We start from the raw sequence: 25,913 nt of genomic DNA, 5'->3' as shown, positions 1-25,913 counted from the left end.
CCTCCTGGCTGGCTCGCCAACTTTCTGTAACCTGCACGACAGGGGAATGGGCCTATGCTTGCGCAGGGACAGTTTACAGTCTAATGTCTAAGTTCAGTGGAGATTGGTGTAGGTTTTTTTCTAGACCAGATTCTAGTACTCACCCCAAAGACAACACACACACTCGTGGGTATAGTTTACAATAAAAAAACAATTTATTTCAACAGTTCAAAGTAAAGTTATTTCAATATCAATACTAAATGAGATGTGTGTAACCCTGTGGTTAAATTATAGGCCTTAGATATATTACATTGCACTATTCGATAAGTGTTTGGCCTATGTTTGTTATTTTGTATACCTTTTGAATATGAATATATTATATTGTTGATATTGTTCTGCAAAACAGCTGTTTACCAATGTGAAATGCATTTGCTTTAGTGTTGAAACTTACCATTGTTGTGGTTGGTTGGCTGTGGAGAGAATATCTTACCTTGAATGTGATTGGTTGAGAGGGCAGCGAAAAAACGTCAGCACGAGCAGACTGGACGGGGAGAAGGAGGTCTCTCGTCCCTGGTGTGAGCAAACGGAGCAGTTTGATGTCGAGTTGTTATATGCTATTTTGCGGTGAGAGAAATGTAATTGAAGTTTAGTGAACAGTGATGTGTGCGGGTGTCTGACCGAGACCCATCCCGGGAACTGTTTGTGTGGATTTGGGAGACAAACTCACTACTCGTCAGTCCCATATGTGGACCCAGCGACGTTACGGAGCGAGCTAGCCAGTCGGTGTCCGTTGTTAGCACAGCAAGACGGGCGAATGGACTGGATGCGGTAAGGGGCTCTCCCCACAGTGAGTCGGGCCGTCTTCTAGTTTAGCGGAGTAACGTTATCAGTTACAGTGTAGTGGTGTGTTCATGCGACCATCGAGGAACGCAGAAGGAGTCGTCTGTTGCCGTGTTGTGCTGCCGAGGCGAGCGCCCGGTTCGACCGTGAGATGGTGCTAACGGCTAACTAGCCAGTTAGCTAGGAGGGCTGCCGGCCTGACGTTCGCTGCTGCGCTGCGGCGGGAAGCGCGAGGCGAAGAGGAGCACTCATTCTTTGTGAGTACAAGCTGGATGTGCGGGCTCCCAAGGGGAGCGAAGAGGGCTGGTTAGGGCCCCAACGTACCCGATAAAGAAACAGGCCTGCAACTGGGGGTTGACTTTGTTTTATTTTATTGCCGGCTTAGTTATAGGGTTATTGAGCTGTATATGCTAATGTGTTAGTCTGATTAAGTTGTGTATATCTGAATGCAGACGCTTGTTAGCCATTGAGGCTTATCACTTTCATTCATTCTAAGAATTATTACTCATAATACATTTGTATATATAATTCTATGTACCTGTGTGAGTGTGGATTATTCATGTGTGTTTATTCCTGTGGTGTCTAGGCTATGGTAAGTGACATGTTGAGACAACCTTAAAGGGCTAGTCCACCATTTTAATATAAGTTACTCGGTGACACATTGAGGTGTCTAGACCATGTTAGATTGCCTTAAAGGAGTCATATGCCATATTTGAGCGCCTTAAAGGGGTAGTCAACCTTTTTAGTTGGAATTACCAGATGACACTGTAAGACATTTAGAGCCTTTAGAACATACTTTAAACACATAAGAAGCGAAGTTAACATACTTCAATAGTTTATTGGATACCGAGTTGTATAGAGAACTCAGGAGCGTTGTCCTTTACAGTTAAAAGGGATAGATAGCGCTACATAAATGGAGGCACCGCTGGGATCTTTTTATGTGTTTAGCTGTATGTAAGACCAGTACATTTAAGTCCAAGTCATTAAATTAGTCATTAGTCAGTTACCTGACTAAGTTACGTGGGCGGGCCACGGCGCGGGGTGCGCGAGCCATAACATTACCCCCCCCCCCTCCACGGGAGCCACCAGGCGAGGATGAGCTGGCGGGAGACCCAGCTACGTTCCTCCGGACCATAGCCCTCCCAGTCCACCAAATACTGGAACCCCCGTCCTCAGCGCCGGACGTCCAGCAGCCGGCGGACCTTCCACTGGGGGTGACCATCCACGATCTCAGGGGGAGGCGGAGCCGGGGCCGGAGGCATTAGAGGACTGTGGGAGGCAGGCTTAACCCGAGACACATGAAACACGGGATGGGTCTTCAAGGAAGCTGGAAGCTTAAGACTCACCGCTGCGGGGCTGAGAACCTTCCTGATCTCAAAGGGCCCGACAAACCGGGGGTTCAGCTTCTTCGCGGTGGACTGAAGCAGGAGATCCTTCGAGGACAGCCACACCCTTTGGCCTGGTTGGTACGTAGGTGCTGGGGACCGGCGTCGGTTGGCTCCCCGACTGGCGCGCTCAGCTGCCTGGAGCAGAGCAGCTCTGGTCACCTCCCAGACGCGACGACACCGGTTCAGATGGGCCTGCACGGAGGGAACCGCCACTTCCGACTCCTGCGCAGCAAAGAGAGGCGGCTGGTAGCCCAGGGACACCTCAAAAGGTGAGAGGCCGGTGGCAGAGCTGACCAGGGAGTTGATGGCATACTCGACCCAGGGGAGGAACCGGCTCCAGGAGCTGGGCTTCTTGGCGGCCACGCACCGGAGGGCAGACTCCACGCTCTGGTTCATCCTCTCTGTCTGTCCGTTAGTCTGTGGGTGATAGCCAGAGGAGAGACTAACAGAGGCACCCAACCCCTTACAAAAGGCCCGCCATACCCGGGAGACGAACTGGGGCCCTCGGTCCGAGACGACGTCCAGGGGAAGGCTGTGAAGACGGAACACGTGGCTCGTCAGGAGGTCCGCCATCTCAGAAGCCAATGGGAGTCTGGGGAAGGCCACCAGGTGCACTCCCTTACTGAAGCGGTCCACCACTGTCAGGATCACAGTGTTACCCTGGGAGGGAGGCAGTCCGGAGACAAAATCCAACGCCACATGGGACCAGGGCCGGCTTGGAGTTGGGAGGGGCTGCAGCAGACCCGCGGGTGCCTGGTGAGAGTCCTTGCTGCGAGCACAGACGGAGCAGGCCCCTACGAAGTCCCTGACGTCGTTCCTCATGGTGGGCCACCAGAAACACCGAGCCAGAAAGGTGAAGGTGCGGTGGACACCCGGGTGGCAAGCAAACTGACTGGCATGGCCCCACTGGAGAACCCGGGGCCGGACTGCGTCCGGGACGAATAGGCGGCGTGGAGGGACGTGGCTCAGGGCGGGATGGGAGCGCAACGCCTGCCTGACCACGGTCTCGATGCCCCAGGTAACCACGCCAACCACCCTGGCCTCAGGAAGGATGGGAGTCGGCTCCTCTGTAGCTGGCTCCCTCCTCGGGTGTTGTCGGGACAGGGAGTCTGCCTTCGTGTTGCGGGACCCGGGGCGATAAGTCAGTGTGAAGTCAAACCGACTGAGGAAGCTGGCCCACCGTGCCTGCCGACCATTGAGGCGCTTGGTTGCCCGGATGAACGTCAAGTTCTTATGATCCGTCCAGATGGTGAACGGCTGTTCCGCCCCCTCCAGCCAATGGCGCCACTCCCCTAGAGCAGCCACCACTGCCAGCAGCTCCCGGTTCCCGACATCGTAGTTCTCCTCGGCGGGGAGGAACCGGCGAGAGAAGAAGGCGCATGGGTGGACCTTCTGGTCAGACGCTGACCGCTGGGAGAGGACAGCCCCCAACCCGGTGCCCGAAGCCTCCACCTCTACGATGAACTGCCTCTTGGGGTCGGGGTGGAGCAGGACCGGGGCGCTGGTGAACCTCTTCTTGAGGGACTGGAACGCAGAGCGGGCAGCCGGGGACCAGATGAACGGGTGGGAGGGGGAGGTCAGCCTGGTGAGAGGTTCTGCCACGCAGCTGTAGTTCCGGATGAACCTCCGATAGAAGTTCGCAAACCCGAGGAAGCTCTGTAATTCCTTCCGTGATGTGGGATCGGGCCAGTCCACCACAGCCTGGATCTTGCGGGGGTCGGCCCGAGTCTGTCCCCTCTCAACGACGAAGCCCAGGTAGTCAACGGAAGGGGAATGGAACTGGCACTTATCTGCCTTGACGAAGAGCCGGTTCCGGAGGAGACGTTCGAGTACCCGGCGGACATGCTGGACATGTTCCTCGAGGGTCCTGGAGAAGATGAGGATGTCATCGAGGTACACCACCACAAACTCGTCGAGCATGTCGCGGAGAATGTCATTCATGAGAGCCTGGAATACCGCCGGGGCATTGGTGAGGCCGAACGGCATGACCAGGTACTCATAATGACCCCGGGGCGTCTTAAAGGCTGTCTTCCACTCGTCCCCCTTCCGGATCCGGACCAAATGATAGGCACACCGGAGGTCCAGCTTAGTGAAGACTGTAGCCTGGGTGAGGGGCTCAAGGGCGGAACTCATGAGAGGAAGGGGGTACTTGTTTTTGACGGTTATCTCATTGAGTTGGCGATAGTCAATGCAGGGTCGGAGGCCCCCGTCCTTCTTCTTCACAAAAAAGAATCCAGCTGCCACCTGAGAGGACGAGGGCCGAATGAGCCCCGCTGCCAAGGACTCGGAGATGTACTCGTCCATCGCAGCTTTCTCGGGGATGGTCAGACTGTACAGACGACTGCTGGGGAGGGGTGCCCCAGAGTGGAGGTCGATAGCACAGTCATAAGTACTCAGGGGTAACAGAGGAGAGGTCGGGAGGCGGGGTACTAGGGGCACGTCGGGGGGATGGGGCGGGAGCCACCTGGAGACATTGGGCATGACAGGAGGAGCTCCACTCCATGATGGTACCGTAGGCCCAGGCGATGTGTGGCTCATGCTGCACGAACCAGGGGCGCCCTGGGATCACAGGGACTAACAGGGACTGGATGATGTAGAAGCGAAGTCTCTCCACATGTTTACCTGCTATGGTGAGAGAGACAGGGTGGGTGCATTGGGTGACGCTGGCCAGGCAGCGCTCGTCCAGTGCGAAGGCCTCCATGGGCTTCTCCAGCGTCTCTAGCGGGATGTTAGCCTGGGCAGCAAACTCCGAGTCCAGGAAACACTCATCAGCCCCCGAGTCGAGGAGTGCACCCACCGTGAGCCGCTGGTCAGCCCAGGCCAGGGTAACGCTAACTAGATGGTTCTGTGGGGCAGGACGGCGGGAACAGGAAAGTCGGCTCACTAGGATCTCCCGGGGCCCCAGTGAGCCTAGTCTTTTGGCCGAGTGGGGCAGCCGCTGATCAGATGTCCCTTCTGGCCACAGTAGAGGCATTGACCCGCCTTGAACCAGGCCTCCTGTTCGGCCGGACTAAGGCGCGTGCGCCCCAGCTGCACAGGTTCCTCCCCCGTCGTGGTCTCGGGCGCGGGGGGAGAAACGGCCACAGGGAAAGTGGGGCAAACAGGAGTAGGGATCCTGTTAGGAGTGCTGGACGACTGGGGAATGGACGGGGATCCACGCAGGGCTCGCTCGCGCCTCCTCTCCCGGAGGCGTCCGACGATGCGGATGGCGAGCTTGATCAGGTCCTCGAGGGAGGTGGGCTCCTCCCGGGTGGCTAGCTGGTCCTTCACAGCCTCGCTGAGACCTCTCCGGAAGGTGACCCGAAGTGACCGGTCGTTCCAGCCGCTCTCAGCTGCGGCCAGCCTGAACCCCACCGAGTAGTCTGTGACACTGCCACTGCCCTGCTGGATACTGCTCAGCCGAGCACCAGGGTCCTGGCCACCGACTGGATGGTGGAAAACCTTCCGTAGTTCCGCCTCAAAGGCCTCGCAGGTGAGGCAGAAACTGGCCTTCATGGACCAGGAAGCAGTGGCCCACTGAGCTGCTCGGCCTGTGAGCAGGTTGGTCACATAAGCGACCCGGGCAGCATCAGACGTGAACATGCTGGGTTGGTGCAGGAAGACCAGCTCACACTGCATGATGAACGTGGCACAGGTCTCAAAGTCGCCATCAAACGGTCGTGGGCTGGAGAGGCAGGGCCCAGGGGGCGGGTTACCCACGACTCCAGGGGCAGGCTGGCCCGGCGGCTGGATGGTGAGAGCCGCCGTGATGGTTTGCAACTGCCGCAGGATCTCTGCTTGTTAGCTCGCCAACGCCACCTGCTGCCTCGTTAGCTTACCTACACAGGCCTGGAGGGGCGGGACCCAAGTCTGAAGATCTCTCACCGCGGCGGAGGCCGCCTCTAGCTGCTGGGTGTGGGAGTTAGTCAGTTGGATCTGTTCGATGAGAGCCGCTCGACGCGGGCTGGCCGGTACGCTTTCTGTGTCGGCTGGGGTCGTCATGGTCAGTTCGTACTGTTAGGGTTTGTGGAAGACCCCAAGCGCACGACACCAGACAGAGATGGGGTTAGCCGAAAACTGGCGTACTTTATTCCTTACGCGTACAAATAGTCAAACATAGGAAGGCAATGAGCGACAAGGAAAAAAACGGAAAGTCCAAGGGGAAAAAGGCTCGCGGGTAATCCAAACGGGAACACGGCAGTATACTTCCACGGGGAAACTTTGCAAGGGAAAAACATGAAGCAAGGGCTGAGATGAGTTCGTAGAGAAAAGGACCGTGAGATGAGAGTGGCCGCTATGGCGGGTGCGGGGAGGTTACAACACGAACTGACAACGGGCACGTGGGAGGCCACCAAACTTAAGCCCAGCCCTGATGACTAAGCCCGGCCCTGACGAGCCGATTGGCTGCCGGCGCGGGTGGGCGGGCCACGGCGCGGGGTGAGCGAGCCATAACAGTGTTATATTATATATATATATAAATATTTTACTCTATTATACTTTTTAAAAGTTCTGCCTAATATTCTATTTATTGTCTATATCTATCTATATTCTATTTTATACCCTTCTAATATATTACTTATGCAGCCATATTCTACACTAACAAATTAAACAAAATAATCCAAAATAAAGTATGAGTGCACTCAAAGAAAATAATAAAGAACAGAAAAGGGGGAATGATTCAGTCTTCCAATCTGTGCAAGGTGCAATGTCCAGATCCTACCACAATCACAGGGGCAAGTTAATGTAGAGGGCTATGATGATGAATCCAAATCCAGGGCGATGATGTGGGCAATCCAAAGGGGGGTATCCAAGGGTTCCAAAAGGTGTAGCAAGGGGGGGTTGTTCGGGGTACTAAAAAAAACCAGTCAGCAGCGTACAAAACACAAGAGACAAGAGTCTTCCTTCTTCTTTCAACAGGAGATCATCTATCAAGGAAGCTTCGTGGGAGGGATCTTTATGTCGTAGTTCAAATGTCCTGTAGTTCAAATATCCGTAGTTCAATTATCAATAATTCAAGTATCTATAGTCAAAGTTGTCCGTATTTCAAAATATCAGTATTTCTCTTCTCTTCCAGTCTTCCTCTCGTCAGATTCATTCTCTCTTTATTGTTGACGGTTGTTTTTATGGTTTAAACTCTGTAGCTCGTGTGCCTCCTAGAGGCTACTAGTGGAACTTACATACGTCACAGGGTACATGTAATCATGTGGGTTACATGTGGAAAGCGAGTACTCACCCGAGGAAGAATCGACACCTACAGGTGACACACCTGAAGAGGAAGACCTACCTGAAAGGGAGAACTTACCGGAACATCTATCGGACGAACCTGTGGAAGAAACAGAAACTGAAACACTTACAACCAATGCTGAAGATGTACCTGCAATTCAGAATGAAAACGCCACAGAGGGATGTAGTGATTATGTGCCTGTGGAAATGGATGACACACACATGGTGAAAGTGAAACCCAATGTGCAGTGAGGAAATCCTCAAGACAAAGAGAAAGGACAAAAGGTTGACCTATCCTGAGCTAGGAAACCCCTTAGTACCTGTCATCCAATCCCTACTGCAAAGCTTGAGTACAGCTATTACTGATTCACTTCTAGAGCCAAGACTTACACCCCTACCTGAACCCGAGATAGTATAGTCTATGTACACTATGCATAGGGACTTGCATAGAGTTAAGAGGGGAGGGTGTAACCCAGGTCAAGATAACACAGGTTGAAATAACCTACATATAATTACAGTTGAATCATAATAAATAAATAAATAAATAATCATAGTCATTCATTTTGCAAATAAATAGTAAACAGTGGATAAGTAAATTATGGTATCAATAAATTAATATTCATATTGTTGGTTCAGATTTCTATTTCTTAAAACGCAGCGCGTGCCGTGCTGATTAGCCAATCAGCTGCCTTGCTCGAGAGGGAGAAGGTTCGAGAACCAGCTAGGATTCAGAACGTCAGGAAAATACTTGAGAGAAGCCACCAGAACGGGAGCTGAAGATAAAAGATTCTACTTTGAAATAGCAGTGAGCTACAATTGTTTCTTTCTTTATCCAAATTGAGTATTTTGTTTGGTTTAATCATCCTCCGGACCCTGGGTTATGTATTGTGTCCGAGCATCATCCAGGACTTGGTGAGTCAATTGCTAACTAGCCAAACTTTTCCGTTTTCAATGTCTGTGTGCATAGGCTAGTTAAAGCTATAAGTAGCTCCTTTTTATGTTGTAGATCATATTTTGTGTAAAGATTATTGAGGAACTACGTTTTTCTTTTGTAAACCGAATTCAGAATGTATTTCTTTTGTGCAAACCGAATTGATAAGCTAGCTACTTCCAGTTAGGCTAGAGCAGCATGGTGTATTAGCACAGAAAATTGACCTGCGTCACAGCTAGCTACATGCAGCCAGGCTGTAGTAGCATCATGCACTAGCATAGGAGATTAAACTGCGTCACGTTTCAGCGGTTGGTAGATTGTGTAGCGGTCTCAGGGCTGTTTTTTTATTTTATTTTATTGATCAATACGTTTTTGCATAAACTAAATAAAATGTTTAAAAATAATATGTTGTTTAACATAACATGTGAACTTTTAATTTGTTGAGTTGGGGTCATGTGACCGGGAATGACAGCTGAGCTTAGAAACGCAGAGGGCAGAGTAACTGGCGCTGTGCAGAGGAAAGGTTGTAAAGAAAATAACTGCAATATTTTGATGAAAAGAAGGTCGTGGCTGCTGCCAGGTTCTTGGACAGAGGGCGAAACGGTATGGGAAAGTTTTGATTATTGTGTATTTACGTTCTAGGGTCTATAATACTGTATATTTTAAGAGTAAATAAATGTTGTACCGTAGCTAGCATGGTCAGTTCATGGCTTATACAGAAAACATGGCTGCCGAGGGAGTTGTTTCATGTTTGATTGTGATTTTGTATGTGAAGTTGAGAATAAGATCAATATCATTTCTATTGCAGTTTTTCACAGTGTCAATAAGTGTTTGGAGTAAGAAGAAGTGAATGAATAAATTGCTAAACATCAGTTGAAGCATCAAGACTAGAAGAAACAACAGGGAGCAGTTACAGTGAAAAACGTTGCCATCGTGGGAGTGACATCACGAGGTTGAAGAACGACGCCATTACGAGAGTGGAAAAGAGAGAAACCTCGCGATAAGTGCCCCGTATGGAAAAAGAAGAAAGCGTCGTCGTCATTCATGCAAGTGAATCAGCGCTTCTGTGAAGATGTTGGCATAAAGAACTGTTGATTACAGACTCCATTAAACATTCTACAGATCAACCTGCATATCCCAACGTTTGCTGCAAGCAAGCTTCAGTCAAGTTCAGTCGGAACTGAAGAGTGATAACCTACTACGGGACAGTACCGCAGTTTCAAGAATAGCCAAGGTGGCAATGTTATGCCGTTTTGGACAATTGAGTAAGAGGTCACCTTTGTGATAACAGGTCAGAGATATCTTTTAAGTTTGAGAATGTATTCTTCTTTCTTGGATGACACGTTTCAGAAGAAAAAAAACGAATTTGAATAATTTGTATGTTTATGGGAAATTTATAACTTGGTTTGATAATTGATGTGTATTTCCGTGGTGATTCTATAGTTTGCCTTTCATTGTACACTGCTCAAAAAAATAAAGGGAACACCTAAAAACACAATATAGACCTCGATGAATGAAATATTTCAGCTGAAAATCTTTATTTATCAGACAGAGGAATGTGTTTAGAGCAAAATAACCTAAGAATGATCAATGGAAATCAAAATCATTAGCCCATTAAGGTCTGGATTCAGAATCATACTCAAAATCAAAGTGGAAAATGAGAACATAGGCTGATCCAACTTCTGTGGAAATTCTTCAAGACGATTCAAAATGAGGCTCAGTAGTGTGTGTGGCCTCCACATGCCTGTATGCACTCCCTACAACGTCTGGGCATGTTCCTGAGGAGACGACGGATGGTCTCCTGAGGGATCTCCTCCCAGACCTGGATCAGGGCATCGGTCAACTCCTGGACAGTCTGTGGTGCGACATCGCGTTGGCGGATGGTACGAGACATGATGTCCCAGAGGTGCTCGATTGGATTCAGGTCTGGGGAACGTGCAGGCCAGTCCATAGCATCAATGCCCTCGACATACAGGAACTGCTGACACACTCTGGCCACATGAGGACGAGCATTGTCATGCATGAGCAGGAACCCAGGGCCCACTGCACCAGCATATGGTCTGACAATGGGTCTGAGGATCTCATCCCGGTACCTAATGGCAGTCATGGTACCTCTGGCTAGCACGTAGAGGTCTGTGCAGCCCTCCAAGGATATGCCTCCCCAGACCATCACTGACCCACCGCCAAACCGGTCATGCTGGAGGATGTTGCAGGCAGCAGAACGTTCTCCACAGCGTCTCCAGACTCTCTCACGTCTGTCACATGTGTTCAGTGTGAACCTGCTCTCATCTGTGAAGAGCACAGGGCGCCAATGGCGAATCTGCCAACCAAGATGTTCTCTGGCAAAGGTCAATCGGGCTGCACGGTGTTGGGCTGTGAGCACAGGCCCCAATTGTGGACGTCGGGCCCTCATACCATCCTCATGTATTCTGTTTCTCACTGTTTGAGCAGAAACCTGCACATTAGTGGCCTGTTGAAGGTCGTTTTGTAGGGCTCCGGCAGTGCTCCTCCTGTTCCTCCTTGCACAAAGGACCAGATAGCGGTCCTGCTGCAGGGTTGTTGTCCTCCTGCGGCCCCCTCCACGTCTCCTGGTGTACTGGCCTGTCTGCTGGTACCTCCTCCATGCTCTGGACACTGTGCTGGGAGACACATCAAATCTTCTTGCCACAGCACGCATTGATGTGCCATCCTGGATGAGCTGCACTACCTGAGCAACTTCTGTAGGTTGCAGATACCGCCTCATGCCACCTCTAGTGGTGAGGGCACTAGCAAAATGAAAAACTAACCAAAGATCGGCCAGAAAAGATGAGGACAGGCAAATGGTCTGTGGCCACCACCTGCAAGTCCATTCCTTTTATAGGGGTTGTCTTGCAAATTGTCTAATTTCCACCTGGTGGAAATTAGACAATTTACCAACAGGTGACATTGATTCACAAATCAGTGTTGCTTCCTAACTGGACAGGTTGATATCTAAAAAGTGTGATTGACTTGGAGCTACATTGCATTGCTTATGTGTTCCCTTTATTTTTTTGAGCAGTGTATATTGCTTCAATAGTGTGGTTTCAAATAGCAGTTGAGCAAATATGGAACAAAATACATCGGAGAGTTGTACACTAGAAGAAGTAATTAAGTGTTAGAAGACGAGAAGGCACAATTAGAAGAAAAGTTAAAAACTGAAATGGAAGATACTGAAATAGAAAAAAATAGAAGACCGCTTAGGTGAGATTCACGCAGAACTTGAGATGCAAGGAATAGGGCTCTCAGAGCCAGCAGCTAAAGTTGAACAAGAGCTGAGACGAGGTGAAAGGGTTAGACGCCCAACAGAAAAGATGCTTGAATTCCAAAAGCAAGAGATAACAAAAATGGAAAGAAAGTTTATGTCTATATATGTAAACTTTAAGGCAGAGGTTCAGTTCTGCAGATCTAAACTTAAGGAAGAATGCTCTAAATCTGAGTTAAGTGACATGATCACAGATGTAGATAAATGTGAGTCAGAGCTAAAACAAATATATGAGAGTCTACGTGTAAAGACCATTCCATCTCAAGATATTAGAAGGAAAATGGATAGCTACACTTCAGTTACTGGTGATATAACTGCAGTCTTGAATAGGCGTTATTCTGAAGCTGGTACTCAGGATTTTGATGCAGTAGCTGAGAAGGCAAAGCTCCTTCAGTTACTCGAAAGCGAGGACGCCAGGTCAATCTATGGATCAACTGTGTCAAGAGCTGGACAGAGTAGTGCAGATGGAAGTCACGTGTCCGTAAGGAAGGCAGAGGCAGTGGCGCGTTTGGCATCAAAACTTGCTGAAATAGAAAGAAAGAGAGAGAAGTTGCAGAGCAGAGGAAGGAGGTGCTAGCCCAGCAAGAGAGGTTAAAAATGCTGGAAAATCAGAAGGACCTCGAAGCCATGGAGGCTGAATACAAAGTGTATGCTGAAGAAGAATCCAAATGGAATGCTGAAATAAGAAATACTGGAGCAATAAGCGCTCTGCCTCCAAGTCAGTTTCCAGAGCAACACGACAGTACTCCTTGCACCCAAGTTCCCCAGAGCACTTCAGTTTCTCCTCGCGCTGAAAGTAAACTAGAGCCAAGAGTGGAAGAAGCCTCATTAGTTCAAGCGTTAATAGGATACTTGGCAATGACTAGACTTCCAGCACCAGAGCCCTTCATGTTCACAGGAGACCCACTTAAGTTCACCGAATGGAGCAACTGCTTCAAGGCCTTGATCGAAACGAGCTGTACAAACCCAGCACATAGGCTTTTCTATTTGAAAAAAATACATAGGTGGGGAGGCACTCTGTGTATTAGAGGGAACATTTTACAGGAGTGATGAGGATGCATACACACAGGCGTGGGGTGCCCTGAACAAACGCTATGGACACTCCTTCATAGTCTAAAGAGCTTTCAGAGGAAAGTTGAAGCAGCTGGCCAAATATTGGTCCGAGAGAATCTCTCAAACTAAGGGAGTTTAGTGATTTCCTCATCTCCTGCAAGAATGCAATGCCCCATGTGCAAGGTCTGAAGGTTCTAGATGACTGTGAAGAAAATCAGAAGTTATTACAGAAACTTCCTGACTGGGCAACGACTCGCTGGAATCGATATGTCACTAAAAAAATGGATAAAGATGAGCCATATCCATGTTTCTTGGAGTTCTCAGAGTTCATAGTAGAGGAGGCGCGTATAGCCTGCAATCCGATTTCCTCCCTGCATGCACTGAAGCGTGGAGATGAGAAACCTGGAAAGGATCAAAGGCGCCTCAAGGCAAACACCCTGGTGACGTCCACGAAGGGGTCTCAAAAAACAAAGCGCACTGAAGACAAAGACAGAAGTGCATCAGAGGAAGACAAAGGTTCCAAAGTCAGCCCATCTGCTGAAGAGAATAAAAGGCAAATAGAGTGTAGCTGCTGTCGACAAAGGCACTTCATCTACAAATGAAAGACATTTGCAGCAATGTCTCTGGAAGAGAAGAAAAAATGTGTTTCGGACAACAAGATGTGCTTTGGTTGCCTCAGAGTCGGTCATTTCTCCAAGGACTGTAGGAAAAGGGCCACTTGCAACATCTGCAAGCGGAGCCACCCCACTCCACTCCATGAAGAACGTCCTCCGAGAGAGAGACCAGAAGCCCCACCACCAGAGGAAAGTGCTTCATCTCACAGCGTGAGAGTGGACAGCAGTAATCGCACTTCAATGATTGTTCCAGTGTGGCTCTCTTGTGCGGCAAAAAACAGCCCAGAAATCTTGGTGTATGCACTATTGGACACACAGAGCAGTAATACATTCGTTGACCAAGACGTTTGTGAGAAACTTCAAGCCGACACTGAACCGGTGAAATTAAAGTTGTCAACAATGACTGACAGGGGTTCAATAGTTAACTGTCAAAGAGCGATTGGACTAAGAGTGAGAGGGTACCGGTCAGAAGAGTGCGTCGAGCTACCACCCGCCTACAAGTGAGAATACATCCCATTTGAGCAAAGCAGTATTCCTACATGTGAAACAGCGAAAAGGTGGAACCACCTTCTCAGTGTAGCAGAAAAGCTTCCAGGTCTACTGGACTGTCCAGTTGGACTCCTCATTGGCTATGACTGTGCAAGAGCCCTGAAACCAAAACAAGTGATATCAGGGGAAGATATTGATCCTTACACAGTCGAGACCGAGTTAGGATGGAGTATAGTGGGATCCATAACACCTCAAGACTAGTGCAAGGGATGTGACAGGATTCTGCCATCTTGTCGCGGTGAAAGAACTTCCACCTGTCACGCCTGTGTCTGCAATTAAGGTGTTGGAAACAGATTTTCTGGACAAAAACCCCAGAGAGAAGAACATGTCCCAAGAAGATATTCAGTTTCTACAACACCTAAATGGGAAAATACATAAAAATGAGGAAGGACATCTGGAGACGCCTCTACCCTTCAGACAGCGTCCTCAGCTTCCAAACAACAAGCAGCTCGCTATAATCAGAGTAAAGCATCTCAAAAGAAAATTGGAGAAAAATCCGAAGTACAAGGAGGATTACGTGAAATTCTTGGACGGTGTGTTCAAGGATGGTGATGCAGAAGAAGCAAATGTCTCACCAAGGGAGGGCAATACATGGTACATCCCACACCCCGGGGTGTACCACCCAAGGAAGCCCGAAAAGATTAGAGTCGTATTTGACTGCTCAGCCAAATTCGCAGGCACCTCTCTCAGTGATCACCTGCTCACAGGACCGGATCTAACTAACACTCTGACTGGGGTGCTGTGTCGATTTCGCGAGCATCAAATTGCAATCAACTTGTGATGTGGAGAAAATGTTTCACCGCTTCCATGTCCACCCAGAAGATCGGGACTTCATGAGGTTTCTGTGGTGGAACAAGGGAGACACTGAAGAGGAGCCCAAGGTATATCGCATGCGAGTACATATCTTCGGAGCAGCATCGTCTCCGGGATGTGCTAATTACGGCATGAAACATCTCGCTTGTGACAATGAAAAGGACTACCCCTTGGCAGCAAGTTTCATCCGGAAACATTTCTACGTGGATGACGGACTTATCAGTGTTGACTCAGTCGGAGAAGCCATCCAGCTGATAAAGGAAGCACAAGAAATCTGTGCAAAGGGGAAACTGCGTTTACACAAATTTGTATCTAACAGCAGAGAAGTCCTGGATGTGATCCCAGAGAGTGAATGTGGCAGCGTAGTGAAGGATGTAGATCTGAACTACAGTGAACTTCCAATGCAGAGTGTACTAGGAGTCAAGTGGAATGTAGAGAAGGATGTGTTCTCCTACAATGTTGTCCTTAATGAAAAGGCAGCCACATGACGAGGAATCCTATCCACAGTCGCAAGTGTCTATGACCCTCTAGGATTTCTCTCCCCCTACATCTTGACTGGGAAGAAGGTGCTGCAAGAGATGTGCAAGCAAGGGGTTTGGATGGGATGACCCTGTCCCCCTGAACTAGAGCCAAGTTGGGAAGCATGGCTCCGTGACTTGGAAAATCTCCAAAATAATCAGATACCAAGATGCTACATCCCTGAGAACCTTGGCACAATCCAAAAAATCGAGCTGTATCATTTCTCAGACGCGAGCAACACCGGTTATGGGCAATGTTCATATATCAGGATTGTTGCTGACAAACAAGTGCATAGTGCACTGGTCATGGGTAAGGCCAGAGTGGGACCCACCAATGTTGTGACCATACCACGTCTCGAGCTCACTGCAGCTACAGTCTCAGCAGCAGTAAGCAACCTTCTTAGAGAAGAGCTCGATCTGAAAATAGATCAGAAATTCTACTGGACAGATTCACAGGTAGTGCTTGGGTATATCAAGAACGAAGCCCGGCGCTTCCATGTGTTTGTCTCCAATCGAGCCCAGAGAATAAGAGAAACTACAGACCTAAGTCAATGGTTTACATCGAGACAGGTCAAAATCCAGCAGACCATGCGTCTAGGGGTCTCAAGGTGGCAGAGCTGATCGAGTCTAATTGGCTCACAGTCCTCAATTCCTATGGGAACGAGAGATAGTCACAAACCACGGATCCCCAGAGCTTCTTGTAGGTGATCCAGAGGTCAGGGTCCTGAAAACGGACGCCTTAGAAAAAGAAAACTTCCTTGAAAGGTTGTCAAGATTCTCAGACTGGAATACAGCCCTGAACACTGTTGCTCGAATTCAAAGACTGTCGAGCAGGAAGAAGTCAGGGCCCATTCGTGTGGAGGAGAGAAGAGTAGCTGCTCTTGCTCTCATAAAAGGAGCACAAAGAGAAGCCTTTGAAGAAGAGCTGAAATGGTTGGAGAAATCTCCTGAATTACCAAAAACATGCAAGTTATACCAACTTGATCCAATCCTTGAAGATGGACTGCTCACGGTCGGAGAGCAGTTGAGAAAGTCTTCCGCATCCCTTGAGCTGAGGAATCCAGTGATCCTTCCGAGGGAAGGTATTGTCACCAAACTGATCCTGGATCACTGCCACAAGAGAACTCAGCACCAAGGACGAGGCCAAACGCTGAACGAGCTCAGGACCAGTGGATATTGGATAATGGGTGCTAGCAAGTTAGTGGCCAAGCATATCAAACATTGTCACTTGCAGAAGGGTGCGTGGACCTATTGAAGAGCAACGTATGGCAGACCTGCCTGTTGATCGAGTAGATCCCTCGCCACCATTCTCATACATCGGAATAGACTGTTTCGGCCCCTTCTACGCAAAACAAGGTCGAAAGGAACATAAGAGATATGGTCTGTTCACATGTTTAAGCTCCAGAGCGATCCACTTTGAGATGTTGGAGGATCTCACGACTGATGCATTCTTGAATGCTTTAAGATGCTTCATAGCAATAAGAGGAGCGGTGAGACAGATCAGATGTGACCGAGGTACGAACTTCGTCGGGGCGAAGAATGAATTAGAGAAAGCTCTAAAGGAATTAGACGAATAGAGGATTGCAACCTATCTTGCAAGGAAACAATGTGACTTCCTTATGAACGTTCCCGAAGCAAGCCACATGGGAGGCATTTGGGAGCGCCAAATACGGACAGTCCGGAGTGTGATGAGCTCTGTCCTGGCACAAGCTATAAGAAGACTAGATGACACCTCACTGAGGACATTTTTCTATGAGGCCATGTCGATCGTGAACAATCGTCCTCTCACGACAGATACAATCAACGACCCCATGAGTGTTGAGGCGTTGACCCCTAACCACTCTCTCACTATGAAGACCTCTGTTCCCCTCCCGCCTCCTGGCAATTTTGTTAGAGAAGATTTGTATGCCAAGAAGAGATGGCGGAGAGTGCAATACCCGTCAGAAAATTTCTGGAGTAGGTGGCGCAAAGAACACCTGGCCAACGTAAGCCTCAGACAACCATGGCATGTGCCCAGACGTAATGTACAAGTAGGGGATATAGTGATTGTCAAGGAGGGCAATATTCCCAGAAATTAGTGAAAGCTAGCCAGAATCATTGAGACAAGCGATGATGATGATGGTCTAGTGAGGAAGGTCAAACTTCAAATAGGACAAAGTAATCTAGGCAGGAAAGGTTAGCGTGTGACACAACCATCTTTTCTTGAGCGTCCAGTTCCAAAATTAGTGGTATTAGTTGAGAGTGAATCACAACTGTCATTGAAATAGTACCATAATGGAAAAGTCTAAACATTTAGAATAAGGTTGATGGAGGTGAAGGTTAATTGAGATGGTTAGATGGGAAAATTACATGATTGATACATTATTTTCAATAATATAGTTGACATAAATCATTTTAATTTTGGTGGCAGTGTAGCAGTCTCAGGACTGTTTTTTTTATTTTATTTTATTGATTAATACGTTTTTGCATAAAACTAAATAAAATGTTTAAAAATAATATGTTGTTTAACATAACATGTGAACTTTTAATTTATTTTTGATTGTTTCCAATTTGTGTGAATTTAATTTGTTGAGTTGGAGTCATGTGACCGGGAATGGCCGCTGAGCTTAGAAACGTAGACGCCAGAGGGCAGAGTAACTGGCGCTGTGCATAGGAAAGGTTGTAAAGAAAATAACTGCAATATTTTGATGAAAAGAAGGTCGTGGCTGCTGCCAGGTTCTTGGACAGAGGGCGAAACGGTATGGGAAAGTTTTGATTATTGTGTATTTACGTTCTAGGGTATATAATACTGTATATTTTAAGAGTAAATAAACGTTGTACCGTAGCTAACATGGTCAGTTCATGGCTTATACAGGAAACATGGCTGCCGAGAGAGTTTCATGTTTGATTGTGATTTTGTATGTGGAGTTGAGAATAAGATCAATATCATTTCTATTGCAGTTTTTCACAGTGTCAATAAGTGTTTGGAGTAAGAAGAAGTGAATGAATAAATTGCTAAACATCAGTTGAAGCGTCAAGACTATCTGTCCAGAAGAAACAGCAGGGAGCAGTTACAAACACATCTACTGATGTCTCCATCATTTTCAAAGCAGCCAAAATCCCCCGGCAAGAGTATCTCCCCATGAAGCATGCTTTTGCAGGTTCCTTCTCAACTATCTGTGAAGCTGATTCTATCCCTCCCCTGCTGAGATCGTTCCTCCACATGCTTCTTGATGGATCAGGTATTGATCAGCCACCTCCTGGACCTGAGAAGTCCCAGGCAGCAACATACAATGGGCAGCAAATCATTTTCAACTCTGTAAGACGCAGATCCAAGAATACTGGCAGTGTTCACTTAAAAGAGAGGGAAACACCAGCTTCGCTATATCTGGCAATGACACTACACCATCAAACTGGTAGTAGGTATCTGGTGGAAACCATTTATAAACAAGGAATATGTGTGTCATATGACCGCTTGAAAACATTCAGCATAGACATAGCAAATTCAGTGATCAATCACTGGGAGCAGATTGGTGTGGAGGTCCCACATCAGGCAGTCAAGGGTGTCTTTTTTTTGTAAATGTTTTTACTGGGTTTTTAAAGACAAAATATAACAAACAAGAACAGAGCGATCCAAGCGATCAAATTCGGGTGGAGACTCCAGCAACTCCAAGCCCAGGACTTCAACCATCAGGTCGGAGAAAAAGGTCGTTGGACGGGGGCCCTTGATTGACTCAGGTAGGCCGATAATTCTAATGTTATTTCTGCGGTTGCGACCCTCCAGGTCCGCAGCCTTAGCCCTTAGCTTAGCGTAGTCCTCGGCTAAAGTAGCACAAGACGTCTCGAGAGCGTGAATGCGCTGGCTAGTCGTCTCGGCATGGGATTCGAGAGATAGCAACCTCTGCCCATGGTCCGATACAGTGACCTGGATATTGTCCAACTTGGTGTCCACGCGGTAGGTTTCTGTAGCTGCAGCACCACTACTGCCCTCTGCTGGGTTAAAATAATATGCAGGTGAAACATATTAAAATATACATAGAAATGAGAAATTAGACTGTAAATAATCTAACCCTGCTTGTAGATTATTTTTGAGTGGGTTACACAAATTCTAATTTTTTTTTCAGACTGATGTACTGGCACTGGTGGATGCCTTTGAGGACCTGGGAAATCCCTTCATGGATGATAGTGGGAATCTGCTGGACTTAGATGAATCAGTCATCATGCCCCCAGATGTGGTACTCAGTGTAAGGGAGGTGAAGGACATTGGAATGAAAATATACACAGCATTTGTTGACAAGTGAGTTGGGTCACAGGAAGAAGCATTCATAGCTCCAATAGCACTCACAGGCTGAAGTTGTTCAAGGCCCCGCTTTCCCAACCACACAACAAATCAGAGGTTTGCATCGATAATACTCATATTGAACATTTTAAGTTGTTATTTCAGTGAGTGGACTTTGAAATTATGCATTTTTAATAAAATTTGCAAATTTTACCCCCAATTGTCACGGTAAGGAGAAAACTATTGGTTTTTTAGCCTTGAAATCTATTTAGTTGGGTTCATTGACCCCAAAAATGTACACTTTGACACCAACTTTGCCATTATAGCTATAACAGAAGCAAAGATGTAGACTCTAGTGTATTGTCAGTGGCCATTTAAAAAAAACGCGTGCATTTCAGATACAAAATGTGATCTCACTTGTGTCTTTGGATAAATTTATTTATATGGCCCTAAGGTACTTCCATACCAAAGGGGACCTTTGCATCATGACTTGAAGTCAAAAGTCGCTTAACCTCCCTACTATTTCCCTCCCTAAATGTTCCCTGGATCTGTGACTACTGAGCATGTGCTTTTTATTTTGCTTGTGTGAACAAGTGAAGCGGCCGCTACAGTTTCTAGGTCTCTACGCTCCCAAACCATGACTCAGGCCTGCAACGGGGGTTTGGTTTACAAGTGTGTTTACCATAGGTTGCAGAGTGTGTGTGTGTGTGTGTGTGTGTGTGTGTGTGTGTGTGTGTGTGTGTGTGTGTGTGTGTGTGTGTGTGTGTGTGTGTGTGTGTAAGCGCACGCGCCTATGATTCAATCAATCAATCAAGTTGCATTTTATATAGCGCTTTTATAGCTGCAACAGCCATGATTGAGGTTATTTGATATTATTTTGTGTTTATTCATATTTGGGATTTAGTCCTATTTGTCTTTATTCGTGATGTGATTGTGAGAAATCCTGTTGTCTATAAATAAATAGCCTACCATAATTTGGCGTTACATTTAAAGAAACTTTGTTGAGTCATAGCTCATAGGTAATTCATGTTTAATAACTGTTGAAATGATAGATAAAAATTAGGACAAGAGACAAAACCAAAATCTAAGTGATATATCTTTGTTATATATCCTAAATTTATTTGAAGGCACCGCCAGTTATTTTAGTTTAAAATAGAGTAGCATTAAAATAGTTTAAAAGCATACAGGTAATAGCGCCATTTGGTTTGAAATCGTACCCAGGCCCCTTCCACAGCACTACTACACACAGCAGATTTTTATATAGCTACATGGGACGGGTGTTCCACAAGTATACAATTAAGTATAATCAGAGAGAAAAAAATGTCAAGGGAATTTCATTCAGGGCCACCTAAAGGCATAAGGGGTCAAAGCAGTCGCTTAAGGGCCCCCAGCCACAAGCAGTCACCTAATTAACAAAGTAGGGGCGGTGGTAGTGTGTGTGTGTGCGCGCGCGTGCGTGCGCGCGCGTGCGTGTGTGTGCGGGCCTGTCAAATCCACTTCTGCTTAGGACCCCAAAAGGTTTGGGCTGGCCCCGATTTCTCTGAAACAACTGTCTTGCTGCGTTATCAGTGGAGTAACGGAGAAATGCAGTGCATACAACTGTAAGGGAAGTGCGGTATATATAATTGATCAGTTGTTGAAGTTGTGCGGCTTGCAGACCTGACGGATTTTGGGATGACTCAAACAGGGCGGGTGTGGGTGTGTGTGGGGGATATCTGTAATCAAGGATGTTTTCGCATGTTGTGTACCACGCTGTCTCCACGTTCACATCAGCTTGTGATCACGCACCAATTCCTCTCTCATTGGTCCGTGTCTAAACACACCTTTACGCCCTATTGGCCAAATGATGAGCCATGCCCATCCTTTCCTACCACATTTCAAACGACTCTGGAGGGATTTGGTGTAAGGCAGAGAGAAAACTTTTCCTGCAGGCGTAGTTTACCTGAAAATTCACAAGGCTGTGCACCCACTCGGTGAACCCTGTCCAACCACCTTCCGTTCACCCACGGAGGCAAGTAAACAGTTTTAGTGAGTTTATTAATAGTTTGAATCGTTCGGAATAACGTGTTTGATGTGTTCAGCCCCGTTGCGTCATGTGGTCTCTTGACGTAAACGTAAATGGGAAGCGCGTTTTGCTGTGCCGGCTCGAAGTCTCTGTGACATGAAATAAGTAATGCCTCGGTACGGAAGCTTAGAATGGTCAAAACTCGTATGAACTCGCAACCCTCGTTCTGCGTTGAGGGACTATTTGTGTAAGCAACATAGTGTATTTGTCCTCGGGGAAGTAGGTCAAAGGGTTCAGTGCCATGAGCAGCAGCTGATCACGCATCGTTCACATGCTTCTATATATATTCTGAGTTGTCAGTCGATATGTTTGAAGGAGTTTTTAGACAGAGATCAGGGAGTAATGGGGGTAATGAAGACTCGTCTTTACGTCGGCTTTAATTTTTTTACGCTGAACCACCAAATGCAGTATAATTGATATAATGTGATTTTACATAGAATTTCGGAAGCAGAGGCATCACGAGGCGGAAACGTTGCGCCTTTAAGCCGCCTCGCCGTCCCGCGTAGAAGGTAGGCGGACGGAAGTGTGGGGGGGGGGGGGGGATCATTGTTGTTCCGGCGTTAAGCCGGCAGTGGAGGTAGTCGCCAAGTCGAATCGACGCCGGCAGGACGGGACAGCTAATGCTGTTGCGTTACACGTCCCGACGCCTCTGTTTGCGCATGTTTTCAAAAATCACACACTGGGGCGTGATGACGCCGCCTTTGTGTAGTTCAGGGTAAAAAAAACAAACAAAAACGAAACAAACAAAAAAAAACAGTCGGTGTAAAGACGAGTGTTCATTACGCCGTTATTACGCAATCTCTGAAAAAGGGCCGTGTACAGCGTCGGCTGTCTTTTTACATAGACGTCGATTCGGCTTGGTGACTACCTCCGCTGCTGGTTTAACGCCGTGATAACGGTGACCCCCCGCGCCCCATTCTGTGAGGCGGGTTAATGGCGCAACGTTCACGCCTTGAAAGGGCTGCGTAAAAAAACCCAATTGAGCAAAAACATCAAAACGGTGTGTATATTTAGTGAAGTCTGTCTTTTTACCCCACAGGTAGAACATATGAAACATCGTTTTAGTTTTGCTATGTGCTCATCTCACTTCATTAACAGAGTGCCACCATGGAGGTCGTAGGGGTGCAATGGCACATCCAGGGTGATTCACAGCCTTGCTCTCTTGGTACGAGAGATGTGGAGGCTGTGGAGGCCTTGATGTCCATGAACAACAATTGGAAGACCAAGAGATTCAGTCAGGACCAGTTCAGACCTATGACTCCCTCCTCTGACATATCTGAGGATGACTGTCTCCCACCAGGCTCCGCAGCGCTCCAAGACTCCCTGATGGTAAATTGCCAACATGACACGAGAGTAGGACTGTTTAATCTTACAATACTGAAAGATTTTTTGTTTTGTTTTGCATAACATCCTTGCCTTAGAATGTAGTATAAAGGATCAGATTCTATGTCCATGTGTATATATTTTCAGTTAGTGTAAGAGTTTTGACCAGCCCAGTATTTAAGATTGCCATTAGCCTCCATCTTAATGTTATACACCACTCTTGTACTTTTTATGAGAATATGCGAAGAATCAGTGTAAGTTATTGATGTATAACAGCTCATTGAGCATACATAAAGACATTATAACAGCTATTTCTTATATTGCATGTCAGTGTCTCGCCTTATTACTTAAATGTTTTGTATTTGATCTATTTTTTTAAATTCTTTTTATCGTATTTCAGTGTATGACACCACCACACAGCCCACCTAACCTTGAGGCCACGCACCCAAGCTCTGGAGATATATTGCAGGAACCTGCACCATCTAGAAACAGATGTCAGCAGAGCTCACTGTCAGAAGAAGACAGTGTTCTGCCTGCACAGACAGATACTTCGAGTCATAGGGCCCTGTCCACCAGTGTGATCCGCCACACTTCAGATGGCCAGCACTGCTTCTGTAACATCTACCCCAGCTCCGAAGAACTAAACACAAAAGACTTAAAAATGACTTTGAGCTCTGCAGATAGGCAGAATAGTGGAGATTTCATGGGGAATAATGGTATGCAGTCTGAGTCTAGGTCTTCCTCTGCAACTCCACAGAGACCTGCATCGATGAATCTACCACCCTTGACTGAAGCCAGTAAGACACAGCTGAAATTTTCAGCCTCAAGTGAGAAACCAGACACACCCAAACAGCTGTCTTCCGTCCCGGCTGGCACTGCAAGGGTTTTTTCTGCACCACTCTGCCACCAGACACTTCCAGTTTCACTCATTCCAGTCAACACACTGGTCAGCTCTACTGTAGTACATAATCCTGACATAGCCACCACTGCTAATCAGAGAGAGTTACTACCACTCTCACTTCCTGGTACTACTAACTCCTTGGTCACCAGTGTATACAAACCAGCCATTGCTATTAAACAACTAAAACAACAGCCGCATCCACCACCACCACAAAACACAGTTTCTCCCATGGTGTTCCTGTTGGAAGGTCAGGGGGCAAAGGGCCCCATTATGTTCCTGGTCTCTCAGCCGGCTGTCCCCACGGTCTATATGCAGCCATCACTAGTGACTTCCGGTGACAGCAGGTTTCAAGCAATTGCACCTGCACCTGGGTTTACCTCAGTGGTTCAGAGAAACCGTACCTCCCAGCCAAAGATATCACGTGTACGCAGTCATATTTGTCCCCACGAGGAGTGTTGCAAGACCTACTTCAAGAGTTCCCACCTTAAGGCTCATATGAGGACTCACACAGGTGAGAGAGGAATAGTATGACCTTTAAAGTTTTCAGTGGGTTTATTAGATTGTATCTGGTCCTTTTTTTCTCTCATTTTGTTATCTTTTTTTATTTTCACTTAACACTATTCATTGGTCTCCCAACAGGGGAGAAACCTTTCAGGTGCAGGTGGGAGGGTTGTGAGAGACGATTCTCTCGCTCTGATGAGCTGTCTCGCCATCGCCGGACCCACACCGGGGAGAAGCAGTTTGCCTGTCCCATGTGTCTTAGCCGTTTCATGCGTAGCGACCACCTTGCCAAGCATGTACGGCGACATCTAGCGGCCAAGAGGTCACTGTGTCCTGAAGAAACAAACTTCCTCACCAGAGTGACCAGAAAAAGAGACTAAGAGAAATACTGTGAAACAATGATGCCTTTTAAGTTCACATTTGAAGACTGCAATGCTGAAATGAGGATGGGCCTCATACAGTTTACAGAGGCTGTTGGGATGGGTAAATTGAAACAACAGTAGTAGTAAAATGTGTAACAATTTAATGTTCATATTGCAGGGAAGAGTGTCAGGAGTGATTTGCGACAGAAGGGTACCAGCAAGAATTAAAGGGAAGGTTTACAAGATGGTAGTGAGACCAGCTATGTTTTATGGTTTGGAGACTGACACTGACGAAAAGACAGGAGGCAGAGCTGGAGGTGGCATAGTTGAAGATGCTAAGATTTTCATTGGGAGTGATGAAGAAGGACAAGATTAGGAACAAGTATATTAGAGGGACAGCTCAGGTTGGACAGTTTAGAGACAAAGCAAGAGAGGCAAAATTGAGACGGTTTGGACGTGTGGAGGAGAGACGCTGGTTATATTGGGAGAAGGATGCTGAAGATTGAGCTGCCAGGCAAGAGCAAAAGAGGAAGGCCAAAGAGGAGGTCTGTGGATGTGGCGAGGGAGGACATGCAGGTGGCTGGCGTGACAGAGGAAGATGCACAGGACAGGAAGAGATTGAAACGGATGATCCGCTGTAGCGACCCCCAACGGGAGCAGCCAAAAGAAGATTATTACAGGGAACCATTATGTCAATTATTTTGTGATGCCTTGAACAAGTCCCAGTTACAGAATAATGCTGAAATATGGAATTTCTTATGAAAATGAACTGGAGCCTTTTTGGATTTTCTTTTTTTAATTATCCCTATTTGATTAGGCTCCTGGTGGTAAAGGAATTGTTTTACAATGCACTATTAGTCTGTGGTTAATGTTTACATTCGTGTCCAAACTACTGAGTCAACCTAAACCTCAAAAAGCAGGGACAAACTAGGGAATTGTAATGATGAATGGTAATTGCAAATGATGAAATTACACTGAAATAGTTTAGATGTTCTGTGAAGATATTTTTATGTATTGCTTTTCAAATATACTAAACTGTTTACAAAAGAATGTAGAAAACACAATGTATTTGTGACAAAGTTTTGCACAGCTCTTTTCAGGGAGCATAAGATTTTCTTTTCATTAAACAGGAGCATTGTGTTGATCTCCCAAGCACTATTTGCCCTGATAAAATCAGTCATGCCACGTGTGCAGTCTTGCATTTGTCTAATTTCAAAGATGCATTGTCACAGAATGGTAGCTTAATGGTTGGTATAGACTCTCCTTCACTCAAGCCAACTGGAGAATGTTTGACGAGTTATTGGACATGCAAAAGTAGATTACTTCTATAAAGGAC

At 47.1% G+C, this 25,913-nt stretch overlaps 1 protein-coding gene across 1 annotated transcript; it reads left to right on the top strand.

Moving 5' to 3' along the window:
- Positions 1-21,310: 21,310 nt before the first annotated feature.
- LOC130118187 (Krueppel-like factor 10) lies at positions 21,311-25,753 on the top strand. Its single transcript, XM_056286571.1, has 4 exons — positions 21,311-21,436; positions 22,589-22,819; positions 23,214-24,225; positions 24,354-25,753. The coding sequence occupies exons 2-4, from the start codon at positions 22,598-22,600 to the stop codon at positions 24,593-24,595; spliced, it is 1,476 nt and encodes a 491-aa protein (XP_056142546.1). The 5' UTR covers positions 21,311-21,436; positions 22,589-22,597; the 3' UTR covers positions 24,596-25,753.
- Positions 25,754-25,913: the final 160 nt, after the last annotated feature.

This window comes from Lampris incognitus, chromosome 9 (assembly GCF_029633865.1).
Source record: "Lampris incognitus isolate fLamInc1 chromosome 9, fLamInc1.hap2, whole genome shotgun sequence".
Classification (NCBI taxonomy): Eukaryota; Metazoa; Chordata; class Actinopteri; order Lampriformes; family Lampridae; genus Lampris; species Lampris incognitus.
The sequence above is the reverse complement of the archived record's forward strand: the minus strand, read 5'-3'. Positions and strand labels throughout refer to the sequence as shown.